This window comes from Ailuropoda melanoleuca, chromosome 12 (assembly GCF_002007445.2).
Source record: "Ailuropoda melanoleuca isolate Jingjing chromosome 12, ASM200744v2, whole genome shotgun sequence".
NCBI lineage: Eukaryota > Metazoa > Chordata > Mammalia > Carnivora > Ursidae > Ailuropoda > Ailuropoda melanoleuca.
The window spans coordinates 12,231,799-12,249,626 of record NC_048229.1 but is presented as its reverse complement, the minus strand read 5'-3'; the positions used below and the strand labels follow the sequence as shown (position 1 = coordinate 12,249,626).

At 39.3% G+C, this 17,828-nt stretch overlaps 1 protein-coding gene across 1 annotated transcript in view; it reads left to right on the top strand.

Moving 5' to 3' along the window:
* Positions 1-17,828, top strand: part of MED13L (mediator complex subunit 13L) — a 288,476-nt gene that overhangs the window by 246,296 nt on the left and 24,352 nt on the right. Inside the window, 7 exon segments of the mRNA XM_034638836.1 lie at positions 2,231-2,304; positions 2,306-2,328; positions 7,570-7,790; positions 8,104-8,309; positions 11,787-12,724; positions 16,344-16,523; positions 17,134-17,357. Of these exon segments, the coding sequence (XP_034494727.1) occupies positions 2,231-2,304; positions 2,306-2,328; positions 7,570-7,790; positions 8,104-8,309; positions 11,787-12,724; positions 16,344-16,523; positions 17,134-17,357 (1,866 nt within the window).

Here is a 17,828-nt window from a genome sequence, read left to right as displayed (position 1 = left end):
AACAGTGAGCTGCTCTGAATCAGGATATTTATGTCCTCATCCTCCTAACCACCTCTGTACTTTTGGGCAGATAGAAGTGCCTGTTTATTTCTGGGCGACTAAGAAATGAGTAAGATAAGCCCTCTCTTGAAGGAAATAAGTTTATTTATTTTTCTTTCACTTATGTACTTACATTCCTTCCCTTTTGTCCATTTTCCACATATTTGTTACTCATTTGATGGTTATTAGTTCCTTTGTGATGTGTACTTGAGGTTACAAGTATTACTGTCCCACCGTTACACTTGAGGTACTCACAGACCTCGAGAAGTAGCATATAAAGTTGAAAATGTACTTAAAAATATGTAAAAATATATACACACATGCACGCTTATTACTGTGAGTGCAGTAATTGACCTGCGTCTAAAGATGCTGGACGTTCAAGTACAAAGTGACAGGTGAGCAGTGTTTAAGTTAAGGCTTAAAGGAATCAGAATTCTAAAGCCTGTTCTCACTTTAAAATAAAATGTATCTGATTAACAGATATTACACACCACTAGTAATGTTAAGTACTTAGAAGATGATGAGATCATAATGGCCTCCAAGAAAGGATTTGACTTAAACTGTGGAAAGACAAGATTAGTCAGAGGCAGGGGAGAGGCATTAGTTTGAGCCTGAAGTGAGCCTTGGTTAAGCAATAAGAATGAACCAGGTGAAGGTTGGGAGGGTAGTGTATAGTGTGTCCTCTGTGAAGGCTGCTGAGTGTGGAACTGACTTGGTAGAAGCGAGTGCTGGTTTTCATCAATCTCCTACACAGAAAGCAGGAGTACTGTTTGGTAACTTTGATTGGATTAAAACACAATGGCTGAGGTTCAGGCAGTGGTTGCCTGAAGGAAAAGGACATGACAATGAGGAAAACTGTAGTACAAGAAATGACATGTTTCCTTTTTGTTGATCCAAGCACTGGAGAGCCTTTTGAACTTGACTATCTCCCTAAACATCAGGCGTTATGTAGGATTGGTTTTAATGATCCATAGGGTTTGGTTAGCTGCTTTGATGGTGATGGTGTGGGGACGAAACATGAAAAGACGGAATCAAAAAGAAGTAGAAAGGGAGGAATCAGAAAGGGGACAAAGCAAGCGTTGCGGGGTAACCAGGGAATGTGCACAGCCACCATCCCCAGTGATTGTTGTTGGCGCTCAGAGCCGTCATACTTACCTCTGTATCAATTATGTATTACTGTTGGACTAAATGAAGATATGTTTACTTTGTTTTTTGAATATATTCTTAGTAATGTTAATATGTAAAGGAAGGTTGGACACTTTTAATCTACTTTTCATTTCTCTGAAATGATTGTTTCTGCTTTACTCTGATTTCTAGCCTGGTATTTAATCAAGAGAATCACTTACCTTAGAATCGTTTTTGCTAATTCATCTTACTGATAACTGGTGTTGTGAGGCTGTTGTCCAAGTTTTCATCTCAAATGTCTTTGAATTTAATTTTACGTTTCAGCCCTGCGACATTGAATAAGTATACATATGTGAAAGACCTTCTGTTTGTGAGAATCTTTTTTTTTTTTTTTTGCTTTGTTTTATCTTTCCACCAATTCATTTGAGTTCTTAAAAATAATCTTTCCTATTAAAGGACTTAATTTATTTTGAATAACAAATCAAAGAGAAGCCCTCTCTGCATATTTCAATAATTTTGTGTGATAAGGTTATTTTTTATGAAGATGAACAGTAACTATGGAAATAGCAGAAGATACATTTTTGTGTGTGTGTGTGTGTGTGTGTGTGTGTGGTGAAAAATAAAAGAATAATACTTCAGAAGGGCTTGAGGTCACCTCTTTTAAATGCCTGCTCCCAAACAGAAGGAAAACCAGACTGATAGCCAATTACTCCTTGGAGGCACCACCCTAATTTAATTATTGTGTCCCTGAAACCACTTCTCTAATGACCTGGGAGGAAGATTTGTAGTAAGGTCTGTAAGTTGTGCTTTGATGGTGCAATCTGCCCTTACCAGATCATGCAGAGAAGACTCAGTCACTCTGGTTTTCATTCTTGATAAGCTTGTATCCTTCTCCTTGGCTTCACCGTCTGCTGGGATTTCTGAAAGTTCACTTGTTAAAACACTATGTAAGGAAGCATCTTTCCTTCATTCCAAAATATCAACAGGCATATGTTAAGAAATAGTTGACTGCTGCCCTACGTAGATACAAATGTGTTGCCCTGTTTTAATAATAATCTTCTCTTAGGCTGTATCACCTGCGCTGCGTTCATCAAAAATGCCTGCAGTTGGGGCAGAAGACCGACCTCTTGGGAAGGATGGAAGCTGCTGTTCCTTACCCACCAAGTAAGAAAAGAAAATTGAGCTTGGGCTTACTATTTATAACTTATACAAAATGTTCTCATACTCAGTGGTGCCTTCTCTGAGATTCGCCCCCCCCCACACTTTTCTTTTAACAGAATATTAACTGTGAATTAAAACTTGTATAATTTGGAATCCTAAGATGGGGCAGGCAGCTAAGAGACCATCTTAGTTTGAATTTCTTTTGCTTTTGTTTTCAAATTAAGAATTAACTCTTACAGTTTAGAATGTGGAAAAATGTGTTTTGTGTTTATTTGTCTAATAGCCTTTTTTTAAAATAGGATAAATGCTACACAGTGATTTGCAGGGTGATATTCCAGTATAAGAGGTTTGTGTAAGATGTTTCAAAAAATTTAATTTACTCAAGGATGAGCAACATTTGTTTTTTGTGGTCCTTTTTCTAATTCATACTAAAGTTTTTGTGTTCTCTTTTGAGATCAAATAATTTATTGTGTATGATGACAAGAAGAGAAACTCCCTCCCCCTTTTAAAGTTACCCTTCACCATAGGAAACTACATTATTGTACAAGAGAAAAGACAGGGTAGCTTACATGGATACTCTGAAGCAGAAACATAATTCCTTTGCAAATCATTCTTTAATACCTTCTCATTAACTTCAGCTGATAATGAGAACAAATTGAGGGGAAAAACCACTATGTCATAGGGATGAGTCAAAAAGTTTTATGAACCTATAAATGTGTGCTGATTTACTCAAATGTAGAAGTGTGAGGTATACAGAGATTGGATTTTGACAGCTTTAGTAGATCCATAGCTATTTAAAATATGCAAAGCTTTCTCAAGCATGACATGTATGAAAATGAATAATGGTAGCCAGCCAGTTGCTGTGGTTTTTTTAATTAAACATTTTTCTTTTTTTATTACTCCGCACTGCAGAATTTTGCAAACATGGAATTCACAGATTAAAAGAAAGAATATTAAAGTAGATACATATGGAATAGGTCAGTTGAATGAATTTTTCCCCTTGTATTGAACCAGTTAATCCTCTGCCCTTTTGACATTAAGTGATATGTTGTGATGTTAAATGTTAAAACCTCTGATAACTTGTCCAAGATTATTGGACTCACCATATTGCACTCACAAACTATTCTGCTAGTTAGTGTCATTGCCCAGGAAAGTATATGGTGTACTCTCCTCATCTTTATGCTGAAAATAATTGTTTCGAAAAGAAGGTACTCAAAATTTTATGATAAAGTACAGGTTATAAAAATTAATTTGAAATACAGCAGAAATATAAGCATTAGGAAAATACAGATATATAAGAGTGAATAGGATCTTTCGATGTTCATGAAGTATGCATGGGTAAATGTGTGTATATGCGTGTGTATGGACATATCCACAGTATTTCCTCCCAAGAAATGACCATGAAATAGCATGGCAAGAAGTTCTGATCTCTGCAAGAGCTTTATTGTACATTGAGGTGGAGAGAGTGACATTTTATGAAAATTAGTGTCTAGAACACCACAGCCCAATTTAATAGAAATATAGTGTGAGCCACAAATGAGAGCCACATAATCAGTCTTTAATTTTCTAGTAGTTACCTTAAAGGAAGTAAAAAAGGACCATGTAAAATTAATTCAAATAATATATTTACTTTAATATAACCAATAGTGTCATTTTTACATGTAATCAGTGTAAAAAAATATTGAGGTATTTTACTTTTTTTTTTTTTTGTACTACCTCTTTGGAATCTGTTGTATATTTTATACACTCATCACATCTCAGTTTGGACAACACTTGGCTTGAGTGCTCTATAGTCATATGTGGCTAGTGGATACTGTGTTTGACAAAATAGGTCCATAATTACTCAGTTGTGTATGTAGTAATGTAATAGTGAAGAGAGCAACACACAGTAATAACTGGGTTTAATTTGGCATCAAGTCTGTGTTAAGATAGTGTTGTGTTATAATAATACATACAATAATACACCTCAACTCCAGCCCATTCTGGTAGCTGTTCCTACCCTTGCTTTAGCATTTTTAGGAAGAAAATTGAACAAGCAAGCCATAGTTTTCTATTTTGGAGGACCAGAATGTTTCTCTGGGCTTCTGTCGTCTTTCTGTCTTACCTACTTTGACTCTAGTTCCTTCTTTCATCTCAAAACCTGTTTAGGGTCATATCTTTTCAGAAATTCCTTGTAACTTAACAGCACTTTCATCTTTTTTCCAGTCGAAAATGGGGAGGGCGGGCTAATTATTATTGGCTCCGTCACTTACTGAATGTTTAGATGTTACATGGTCAAGTGTTCACTTCTCTGCGTATGTTATATTATTTAATGTGTACAAAAAATATGAGGTAGATATTATTACCATTTTGCAGATGAGGAACTTGAAGCTAGAGAGGTTAAGAGTCTTCTGTAAGAATATCCGATAATGGGGTGCCTGGCTGGCTGAGTCGGTGGAACATGTGACTCGATCTTGGGGTTGTGAGTTGGAGCCCCATGTTGGGTGTAGAGATTACTTAAAATTAAAATCTTGAAGAAAAAAAAAAAAGAATACCTGATAATAAGAATAGTGAAAGCCACTTTCTAAGATGAATGTCTGGCAGGTGGAATCTTACTTTCTATACTTTTTTCGTGTGTTCTCTTTTACCTGTGATAAAAAAAATATCAAGGTGGCTGAGGTGTTGAAAATTGAGATACACAACTGAGTTAGGTAGCATCAAAGAATTTGAATATCCCTAGTGAGAAATGCCATTATTACATTTCTTAGACAAAATTTAGTAGCTAATTTAATAAAAATTATTTTTGGTAAAATTTTATACCATAGCCAGACTACTTGTATGTGAAGGAAAGGCTATATTTAAGTTCATTGTCATTTTAACACAAAGAGAATTTGTACAGTTTATTTTCCAAATATTTGATGATTAAGATCTATCATATAATAGGAGTTTGTAGATTTTACGAGGTGGACTTAGAATTTAAAATGTTAAACATTAATTTTATATTAAAATTGACCCATGTCTGCTCTTTGGCTTGGGAAAGGAGTAGGTGCTGAAGGATAAAGGTGATGGATGTCTTCCAAGTAGAACGTACCTCAGTGTTAAAGTCTCCCTTCTTGTTTTAAAGGGAACTTACTGATCTCATTGCCGCTACATTTGAAGACCTGTTTTTCCTCCTCAGACTGCAGTGGTTCTCTAGGAGTTTCTAGCTTGGCTTATATCCCTAGTTCTATGAATTGTTACATTCCTTAAAGAAAAATACTGTCCTAGCAAGAAGATGCCTTGAAGATCTACTTGGGGGTTGTAGTTTTTTTTCTTTCCTCCCCCTTTTTTTCTTTTTCTCTTATCTTTTCTTCTTGGCAGCAGCAGGCACCATTTTGTCTAATGAAATCTTATACAGAATCCTACTATAGGAAATAAATCCAAGTGGAGCTTCTCTAATGAGAGGGAAAGTTGGCATCTGAGATCCTGTCTGTTGGCCTCTTCCTTCCCTTGTCTTACAGATAAGCAGCGGAAGCCAAGAGCGGGTAAATTATTGAGGATTATGTAATTGTTTAACTAGGAGATATGGTAAAGATCATCTCATGCAGAAGTTCTCACCTTTTTTCTGCTTCCATATGGCGGAAGCTTCCCCCTCCCCCCATAAACAAAGGAAAGAAAGCAAGCCTGGTGAGAATCACACATCCAGTCCAGCCATTTAGATGAAGGATCCGAGGCCCCCAGGGAGGAAGTGACCTGACCTGACTGTAGCAGCGCTGAGCTGTGGAACCGCTCTGGGTGCTTCTGCTTTGTAGGGCTCTGCCTCAAACTCTAGCCCAGGGCAGAGCATGGTGTGGTCATTCTTTATTAATTTCTTTTTTTTTTTTNGAGGGAACACAAGCAGGGGGAGTGGGAGAGGAAGAAGCAGGCTCCTAGTGGAGGAGCCTGATGTGGGGCTCGATCCCATAACGCCAGGATCACTCCCTGAGCCGAAGGCAGACACGTAACCGCTGTGCCACCCAGGCGCCCCCCATTCTTTATTAATTTCTGATTCAGAGCTAGAGATGTATTTTAGTCTAGTCAGTGGTTACTCTTTGCCTCTTTAAATGCTGAAGTTGCTAGAAAGAACAATATGATTGGAAATTGGGACATCAGATACCATTCCAGAACACTGACTTAAAACTCCTGGCTCCAAATTTGTAAATAAATTTGCTGTCCAGGACACCCCCTAGTGGCCAAGTTTCACAACCACTATTTGCATTGCATTACATCTGCTCCTACTTTCAGAATCCCTGCGTTAATGAGCCCCTGCTAATGATGATGGCTAACCTCAGGTATATTAAAATGCTTTTTAAAAAAGGATTGAGAGTCCCTGTTTTAAGTATTTCTTAAAAGATACTTTTTTTTACTAGTTGATTTTTAATAAATTGTCTTTTGGTTCTAGGTAGGATTATTAAACCTATCTGTGAAGTTTCGTTTTAATGTCAATATGGACAGCATTTAATGTCAATGTGGAATCATTTCCCCAAAGAGCAGTGAATGTGGTAGATTTTTCAAACTAGCTAAGTAATCCTACTACATCTAAACCATCGTTCTAGCTCCAAACAGTTTTTATTTTCTGTAGTATAAATGCCCGATAGATTTTCCATGTAAAATTTGCTATAGGACATTTTTATATAATTCTGAAATATTTCATACATATTGTAAGCAGAGATATAACTTTTAATAAAGTTATTCCATCTGATTTCTTCCAGCTTCTACTTATTTTCATCTCCTTATACTCTTCAGGCAATCATTCATTAGAAGAAAAATGTATGTTATGTAAACTTTGTTCACTTAATTAATGTGAAGCCAAATCATAAAGCATCAAGGGGATAGAGGTAAAGTTCCAGAAAAGGATAATTTTCTGCTGATGGCCTCCTTCTTAGAGACTTCCATTATTAATATTCTGTTATGTAACTGATAACAACCATTCAGTTGGCATTTTTTCTGATGGCAGGTAGGGTGCCTGCCTGCGAACTGGGATTTTTTAGAAGTCCTGCCTGTTAAAATAAATATTGTTCTTCCCTTCTCTTCTCTTCTCTTCTCTTCTCTTCTCTTCTCTTCTCTTCTCTTCTCTTCTCTTCTCTTCTCTTAGCAGTTGCAGACTTGCAAAGGATGTTCCCCACTCCTCCTTCCTTGGAACNGGTCCTGCCTGTTAAAATAAATATTGTTCTTCTCTTCTCTTCTCTTCTCTTCTCTTCTCTTCTCTTCTCTTCTCTTCTCTTCTCTTCTCTTCTCTTCTCTTAGCAGTTGCAGACTTGCAAAGGATGTTCCCCACTCCTCCTTCCTTGGAACAGCACCCTGCCTTTTCTCCTGTAATGAATTATAAAGATGGAATCAGTTCAGAGACAGTGACAGCGTTAGGCATGATGGAGAGCCCTATGGTCAGTATGGTTTCAGCACAGCTCACTGAATTCAAAATGGAAGTAGAAGATGGATTAGGAAGTCCCAAGCCAGAGGAAGTAAAGGTAATTGCCAGTATATTAATCTTATCAAGGCGGGGCGGTTTTCAAGCAGATTCATAAACGTCGTCTTCAAAATTGTATTATCTGTATGCCGTGTATACATAAGTTTCTAAGAATCCTCTGAATTGGATCATAAGGTACATTACATTGCTTGGTATATTAATTATAGTGTTTTGATTAATTTAAAATTTTGGTGTTAAGCATTTTCTGCTGATTAGATGAGAGAAATACTGAATTCCAATCTTTTTGTTACTGTTGGGGTGTGTCCTAAGTTGTTCACCGGCATTATCACTGGCCCCCCCCTTTGTTGTCACAGGACTTTTCATATGTGCACAAAGTTCCAAGCTTTCAACCTTTTGTGGGATCCTCCATGTTTGCTCCACTGAAGATGTTGCCGAGCCAATGCCTGCTACCTCTGAAGATACCTGATGCCTGTCTGTTTCGGCCTTCGTGGGCAATCCCTCCTAAAATCGAACAACTGCCCATGCCACCTGCAGCCATTTTCAATAGAGATGGCTACAAGTATGTGCAGGGACTGTGTCACATCACTTGCCATTGAATGTGGTTTTGATCTTAACTATTTACTTAAAATGATGACATCAGCATATCATTCAAAACTTTCTTTTTTTGGCCATTCATGCTTTTGTGCACATTATTTTGTGTTGAAAATGTGCATATTTTCTAACTAAATTTTACGTACATGGATTAATTAAGGTAACTTGTATAGAGAACCATGGTGTTCATGCTCATTCAGTATCAGATCCATGTCTACCACGTAATCAAACACTAGGTTGGAGTTGGTAATGTTATTTGGATAGTGGTGGTGTTTGGTTTATATAGATTGGTGATTGAAAATGTGCTTACTTCAGGCACCTTAAAATGAAGTATTAGCATGGACACTTTCTCTGATGCTGACCCCACGTGATATAAGAAAGCAGCAACGGGTGGTATGATATGGAGGAAGGAAAAGGAGGCATTTATCGTAGCTCGGGCACATTTCACTCTGTCAAAAAACAGTAGTCTATCAACAATGTAGATTTAGTTTCCCCTATGATTAATAATTTCTTAATAAAATAAATGATTTAAAATATAAGGCCATAAACTTAAACTTCTGTCAGGACCAGGTAAATAATGTATGGATGACATGGGTTGGGTAAAGCAAATGACTTGGCACCACTGATGGTCAGTGTTATCCTGAAGGACAGGAGGAAGGAGCAGCGCCTTTGATGGAACTATTACGAGTATGCCTCATTCAAAGGGACTGTTTGCCGTGCAGTTACAGTGCATTGTTCAGGCAGGAATGTGGGAGACTGGAGATAGGCATTTTTATGTAAATCTTCTTTTTAAAAATGTTGGTAATTAATTCAGAGTTACTTTTTGGAGGCAATAACACAATATGACAAATTCCAGATCCAGTCTGTGGGCTATATTTGTGACATCACATAAAACCATCTTGATGACTCCAACTTTGACGTCATAAACAGGCCTTACGCATACATATGTAAAGTCAGTGTCAGAATGTGAAAAACTGTGACACAGTGAAGGATAAAAGAACCCAGACTTGGGGAGGTTACAGCTGTGCTGTCATAGGACTCCATTCCTGCCTTTTTGTTTACTCCTGTGTATGACCTTAAATGACCAGCTTACCTGAGTCTTTCGCTTCTTTAAAATGTTATAATCCTGCCTGACTTCCCGCACAAGATTTTTGAAAGGTTCCAATGGTTGTGAAAGTATTGTGGCAATAACAACTCACCAGCAGGATGAAAGAGGGTGCTCAGAAGTACCCTGGTGGTGACCTCCGGGCTTGTTTTCGGCTGCCGTGCTCCAGTTGTATTTGAGCTTGTTTAAGTAGGGCCTGATCTAGTCCAGCATTGTTGATAAGCCGAGAAGGGTTTGCCACACCATTCTCAACCAATGCAGCAGCTCCAGGAACCCATCTGACAGTTGAATTTCTTACACACAGAGACTCTTCCAGAAAGTGACATGCAACCCTTTGCTGTGTGATAGTTTAAATAATAATTAATTTAGATCATTGTTTAGTCTATTAAATCTGTCCCTTGCCATCCCAAAGATCCTTGGTATTCTAAACTGGCACTGTTAAGAACTTTCTTTGACGAAGGCAGTGTTCTGTATCTGCACCTTCCAATATGGCATCCCCTGCCCTGATGTTGTAGCTGTGCACCTCTTGAAATGTGGCGAGTTGAGACCAGGGCTGAATTTTTAGTTTTATTTAAGTTGATTTAAATTTAGCACATAGGGCTAGTGATAACCCTATGGACAGACAGTTCTAGACTGTGTGAGTTCCTTCTGCTGGGGTCTCCATCACCCTGGCCACCCCTTTGTCACACTCAGCACACCAGCGCTCACTTGCTTGACACCTGTCATACTTGGTGTGAGCTAACTTTTCTTCCTCTTTTTTACTGTTGAATCCCCAGCATCTAACATAGTGTTGGTACTCAGTTCATTTTTATTGAATGGGAAAAATCGGGTTACTATACAAGGCAAACCATTCTTACTACCTAGGGAGCAATTTAATTATTTAGGTTTTCAGGTAGTAGTCATAGTTCCTTTTCTGATCTGAACGGAACTGTATAATAATTTTAGGGTTTTGTCAAACAGGAAAATTTGAAAGGAGTCCAATTAAAGTAAAGATCATTATTACACACTTATTATTTTGGTCTCTGAGATAGCAGTGATTGCCAATCAAGGTTTCTGGGTCATTTTTTTATCTGTACTCAAAGATACCACTGTGCTTCAGATTTATAGTTTCTTTCTAGTGCTTGATCTGGATTTTTTAAGCTGGTAGTTTAGGTATAGCTAATTAAAAATCACAAAATTATTTGAAGAGCCATTACTTTATGACACTCTTCTTTCAAATTACAAGTGAATGAATATGTAGTTTATTGGAAGAACATTAGCTTAAGCATAGTATTAATGTATTTCAAAAGAATATTAAGCATTAGATGAAATCTATTCTTTTGATACCTTCTAATTGGAAAGAATGGTTTCATGTGCTGTTTTATATGGACATCTAAGAATGTATATCAAAAAAAGTTTTTTACAATAAAAAACAGCAGAACATTGTAGACACTGTTTTGTTTTCTGTGTGGCTATTCCAAAAAGAAGTCATTGCTTACGAGAAATGTGTGATCAGTCTCTGGGAACTAAAAAAATTGTGCTATTGGTAATGCATAGCATATTGAAAATTAAAAAATGGACTAAAATTGCCTACCACCCCACAGAAATCTGTTAGAAGTTGGAAGCTATGATATAATATGTGTACTGTGCAATTCACCTAATTAATACTAAGGCCTCCTAGCTACATATGTGATATTGGTATTAATTGTAGTATAGTACTGGCCAGTGGGTTTCCTACAATTGAATTCCTCCGTGGTCACTCACTACTATAAAAATGCAAGCCTAGATAGGACTGTGCTTTGAAAATTACAAAAATGGCAAATGTTCCTATGTGTTTGATTAAAACTGCTTTAGAATTATATATGGATTATGGCCTCAGAGGACAAGTACAGTGGCAGACTTTCAATTTTAAAAAGTGACAAGAATGTAATTGCAAATTAGATGGAAATTTTATCCTATGGTCTTTTAGCTAATTTAGCATCTGAACTCACGTGTTAAAAAGTTCCACTTAATAGTTTTTCAAAACTACATTGACCAAACCCAGCACCATGTTTTCTTGTAAAAACGGTAAAGTTCCCTTGAAAGATTAAGGTGAAGATTGCTTAGATGCAGAACAAGTAGAAGGAAAATGGTGTTTTGTTCTTGGTGTATGGTGTATTATTCTTCATACTTTGCTTTTTGCTTTCCCATCCACTTTTATTGACTCCTTTGAATCCTTTTTTCTTCTTTAAGAAAAAATTGAATATACCTAGTGATAGCATGCATAAATGATAAGAAATGCACAGGCCAGGTGGGGTAATTGTGTATGTATTCCAGCCTCTGTGACCTGCACCCCTTCTCACTTGGTACTGTCTGTTGCAGTAATGTGCCTAGTGTCGGGAGCCTAGCAGATCCAGACTATCTGAATACACCACAGATGAACACACCAGTGACGTTGAACAGCGCTGCCCCAGCCAGCAACAGTGGAGCAGGAGTTTTGCCATCTCCAGCAACCCCTCGCTTCTCTGTCCCCACACCACGAACCCCCAGGACCCCAAGAACTCCCAGAGGTGGGGGCACTGCCAGTGGTCAAGGGTCGGTTAAATATGACAGCACCGATCAGGGGTCACCAGCCTCTACCCCCTCTACCACGCGGCCCCTTAACTCTGTGGAGCCTGCCACCATGCAGCCAATTCCTGAAGCCCACAGTCTGTATGTTACCCTGATTCTCTCAGATTCTGTGATGAATATCTTTAAAGACAGAAACTTTGACAGCTGTTGCATCTGTGCCTGCAACATGAACATCAAAGGGGCGGATGTTGGGCTTTACATCCCCGATTCTTCCAACGAGGACCAGTATCGCTGTACCTGTGGGTTTAGTGCGATTATGAATCGCAAACTTGGCTACAATTCGGGACTCTTCCTGGAAGATGAGTTGGATATTTTTGGGAAGAATTCTGATATTGGTCAGGCTGCGGAGAGGCGCTTAATGATGTGTCAGACTACCTTCGTTCCTCAGATGGAGGGAGCCAGAAAGTCCCAGGAGCCACCTATAAGCCTTCTCCTCCTCCTCCAGAATCAACATACACAACCTTTTGCTTCACTGAGTTTCCTGGACTACATTTCCTCTAACAGTCGCCAGACTCTTCCCTGTGTAAGCTGGAGTTACGACCGGGTGCAAGCAGATAATAATGATTACTGGACGGAATGCTTTAATGCCTTGGAGCAGGGCCGACAGTATGTGGATAATCCCACGGGTGGAAAAGTAGATGAGGCTCTGGTGAGAAGTGCCACTGTGCACTCTTGGCCTCATAGCAACGGTAGGTTTCCCACAATACACGTTTACTTTGAAAATTATCTTGGTGTATGATGGTAAATTATAAACTTTCTTTACATAGTTATAGGACAGAATTTTAAATTTCATTTCTTAAAAAAAGAACTGAAGTTAAGAGCTCTGTGGATAATCTTCCTAAATTTAAGAGCTGGAGCAATATTTTGTATTGAAACACCCGTTGAGGAGAGTAATTATTTTGTGAAAACTTCTCATATTAATTCCTATAGGCAGTTCGTATGGGAAACCTACGAATGCTACGTATCAGCATCGTTGAGAATACACAGACGAATAGTTTGCACACCCTGCATGTTTAAATCCACCCATTCTTCTAGATCAGTTGTCTGTGATACTTCTTCCATGAAGCCTTCTACCCATTTACAGAGCATTTTCTCCTGCCTTTGCTTTTCCAGTGTTTTGCATCTCTTGTAACAATGATCACAGTTTACTTTGTGTTGTGGTTCCTGAGGTATGTCACTGGCTCTTCTATTATTAAAAGCTCCAGTTGACAAATATTTGTGATGTTGAGCTCTCAGCGAGCCATGCATCTTGCTGTTCCCTTCCCTTATTCATTCACTATCTATACTGTGGTGCATCCTGGCCGATAAAATGACTGAAAGAGTCAAGGCACCTCTCTGAGGGACTTTCTAATCTATTCTGGAAGATGGACATGAGATTAATCAATTACACAAATTAGCATATTACTGGAAACCATTATAAGCGATGAAAGCGTGCGGTGGGAGGGCCTTCCTAGGCTTGGGGCTGGTCAGGGAAGACCTCCTTGAAAAAGAAGTAACATTAGAGATTTCAGTGCCAAGTACAGAGTAACTGGCTAAAGAGGGTAGAGAGCAAGGAATTGTGTCCCAGGCAGAAGGAGCAGCAAGAGTGAAGGCCCAGAGTTATAGAGCTTGGGGCTTTCAAAGAACTGAAGGACTCTCTGTCTCAAATAAATAAATAAATCTTTTTTTTGTTTGTTTTTAAAGGGGAGGGGTGGCGCCTAGGTGGTTCAGTCGGTTAAGCATCTGACTCTTGATTTCGGCTCAGGTTATGATCTCAGGGTCATGAGATCAAGCCCTAAGCCAGGCTCTGTGCTCAGTGGGGAATATGCTTGAGATTCTCCCCCCCTTCCCCTCCTCCTCTGCTCTTCTCCCCCTAAAATAAATAAATATGTCTTTGAAGAACTGAAGGAAGCTTGCAGCTGGCTAGATTCCCAAGAGCCATTTAAGATCTGGTGGGGCTGGGGTCTTTATCACAAGAGCCCTAACAAGTCATTGATGGGCTTATGAAGAGGCATTGGCATCTGTTTGGTATAGTTAAGAAACAAGCTTCGACTGCAGTGCAGGCTGTGGGTTTGGAAATGGCAGGAATGGTGGAGAGATGAGGGGTTAGTGCAGTGGCTCAGTTAGAAATAATAGCTTGGTTTCGTGTCTTAGCAAAGGAGATGGAAAAGAAGTGGAAACATTCAAGAGCTGTCGAGGAAGTGGTCAGACTGCAGGAGTTGATAGTGCATTGGATCTTAGGGGTTAGAGAGAGCGAGATGTTAAGGAAGACAGCTGGGTTTGTGACTTGTGTACCTGGACAGAAAGTGATGTCATTCAAAGATTGGTGTACTGGAGGAAGATCAGGTCTGGGGAGAAAGCTCCTAAGTTGAGTTTTGGAAATTTTAAAGATCTGAGATATCCAGGTAGAGATGTCAGGTAGACACTTGGGACTTCACGGGCCTGCAGCTCAGGGGAAAGGGAGTAGTTGGCTTGTAGATGCTCCAGTCAGGGGCACAGAGGAGGGGGAAAGCTCACTGAGGAGCAGGAAACCTAGAACGACAAGAGGGCTTGGGACAGAGCTTTGCTGAATTCTGCTACGTAAGCAAGTTTCAAGAAAGAGAAGAGTGAGTGGTCAAGAAGCCTTAAAGTGCAGCTGAGCTTTTAAGAAGAGGACTAAACATGTCCTGTGACCATGGTGAGGAGCTGCTTCTGTAGAGAGGTGGGAACAGGTTGGGCTGGAGTGGTTGGTTACGTGAATGAAACGTGGACCCTGCTCTGAACAGCTCTTGGCCTTATAGGGAAGAAGGTTATATAAGCTTTTTAAATACAGTTGGAAATCTGGCATGAGAAAGTGTTTAGGGACAGAGATCAGTAGAGTAGGGATGATAGGCATTTTCTGAGTAGCAAAGCCAGAAGACTTCTCGGAGGTGGAGACTTGTAAGGAAGTATTCAGGGGTTATGCTCATTTCTGTAACTGCTTAGATTCGAGCACAGTGCCTGGTACTTAGCAGGCCTCTAATTAATGTCTGCTGGATGCATTTTTGAATTAAAGAAAGTACAGTCTTTCCCCTAAAGAAATGTGGGTGATTATCTTGGGTGGTTCCGTTTACTAGATAGTAGCCTTCAGACAGAAAAGCAGTGTGTGGGTGGATCAGTACTGTCATCTTTGGATATGAAGAATAGGAGAGTTGATTGCAGGGGAGGTGTGGGTTCCAAAGTCAGAAGCTTAACAGTACCAGACAGATGATGTAAATGAATGATGCCGGAGCCAGATTTGCAAACAGCAGCCGTGCCCTCGCTGTGTCTGTCAGTACACATGTTCCGTTCTGCATGCACAGCAGTAGCCACAGAGGATGATGTCTGCTTTTATTTTTCTCTAACCTATGGTTCTCTTGGTCTGTCATTTTCTGGCTTTTGATAGAGCCATGGGTTTACAAGAAGTACTCTTTTCTTTACTATAAGAGAAAAAGAAGCGCAGGCTTGAAGATAAAGGCGGTCACCACTGCTTCCTTCTTGGGCAGGCAGCAGCGCTGAGTGAGGAGAGCCATCTGAAGGGGGCAGCTGCGCCTTCGCTCCAGTGGTGCTGCTTGGGCAGGAATGCGGCCTGCCAGGTCTCCCAGGTTTTCACGAGATGCTGGAAATTTAGATTAGCAACTTGTGTTTGATTTAGGGTTATACCTAGAGATGTCTAAGCACCCTGTGTTTCAGATTTAGTTGGTAGACAAATCTTAGATTGCCATCTGTGCCCCTTTCCTAATTAGCTAGAAAAGGAAGAGTAAGGAAAGGTCTTAGGTATGCCGCTGTGCGGGTTCACAGCTGATCAGCACCTCAGACTTCATTAGCTCTTTCTTCAGATCTTTTTTGAGAGTTTGATGAGCTTTTTTTTTTTTTTTGAGAGCTTCTATTTAAGTACCCCCCCGCACTGATCATACATTCAAAACATTGGTATTTGTAAATAAAAGTAATGCAATAATTAAGATACTTTTGGAGCTCTCTTTTCCTGTGAACAACCTTGGAAACAGGTTTGTATGATTTTAAAAAGAGGCCTATTCATCTTTTTACTTCTAAGCAATTCTATAGTTAACCTCTTATTATACAGAGTAACCTATTTCTCCTTTTATTATTTCCAATAGTAAATTATAAATTACTTTATAATAATAAAATAATAAAATATATTTTCTCTTGATTGGTTAAGTCAAGCATTTTAGAATCTACTGAAAATAGAATCTACCACCAATAATGTCTTTGTCGTGGACTATAACTGAGGCCCAGAATGATGGCAGGAAAGAAGAGAGTGCCAGTCCCCCTTTATGATTTCTGTTCCTTTTCATTTCCTTTCTCTTCCAGTGCTAGACATCAGCATGCTTTCCTCCCAAGATGTGGTCCGCATGCTGTTGTCACTGCAGCCCTTCCTCCAAGACGCCATTCAGAAGAAGCGCACAGGCAGGACCTGGGAGAATATCCAGCATGTGCAGGGACCACTGACCTGGCAGCAGTTCCACAAAATGGCAGGACGGGGAACCTATGGTAGACTCTCTTCCCTGTTTCAATTCCTTCATAGTTTTTTGTTTTTGTTCCATAAAAGCCAGCTTTAGTTACTGTCAAGCCCTAGCTTCACTGACAAAATAGAATCTTGTTCTTCAGGACTAATAAGTTTTATAAACTCTTTTCTTTCCTAAAGTCAGTTTGGAGTTAAGTTTTCTAAGCATCCTTTGCCGAATCCAGGTCAGTGAGGAGAATAATCCTTAAATAGAGTATTCATTAGATTTTCCTCATCTTCCTAATCCTCATTGTATTTTCATCAGGATGAACTTCTGAACTAGTTCTGTCAACTTTTTCCTAGTCAGGATTATAATGCTTATTTTAAAGGAAATGATGTATTGCTGCTTGGAAAACTAACTTTAACTTGTTCTAGTCTGCCTTCTGATCTTATTGGACTTTTCTAAGCGCATTCTGACTCATTGAAACAGGGGCCATATAATTAGAGGATTTGAAGAATACTTTAGAGAGTGATCCTGTCAACCTACAAGGAAATTTCTGATGCCAGAATTAAGACTAATGCAGCAAGAACTTCTAGGTTGTCCAGGTTGTGGGAAGCAGACTCACAAACGCCTTCCTAACTGCCTTATTGTTACAGGTTCAGAAGAGTCTCCTGAGCCGTTGCCCATTCCCACTCTGCTGGTGGGCTATGACAAAGATTTCCTCACCATCTCACCATTCTCTTTGCCATTTTGGGAGAGGCTGTTGTTGGACCCATATGGGGGCCACCGTGATGTTGCCTATATTGTGGTGTGTCCAGAAAATGAGGCCTTGCTCGAAGGAGCCAAAACTTTCTTCAGGGACTTGAGCGCTGTATATGAGGTGAGAATGACATGAAAATCGTTTTTGTGACACGAGTCCTCAGATTGTTTCTAGCTATGACTAAATTTTAAAGAACAAGTATCTTCAAGGTAAATCTCAAAGAAAATTTGCAAATAGTTGGAGGATAAAGGAGAGAATTAAACTGGCAAGTTTTTCTGGAAGTAAATTGGTTTCCCTTCTTGGCTTTACATTTGTTAGATTTAGAAGACTTTGCTCAGCCAGTCTCACCACACATCTTACAGTTCTGTCAGCTGTTTTTTCCTCATTTATGTGCTCGAGTTTAAAAGTATTGCTTACCAGGGGGTGTTCTGGCTGTTCAGACCTTTACAAAAAGAAAGCACATCTCTTTGGGGAGGGGGTGGTGTCCTGAAAACAGTATAAAATGTTTAGCTTGAAGATTTTTGAATCAAAAGATAAGTTTAATGAATCATGTCCCTGTTGGGTATTTAACAGTACATTCATCTTAATACT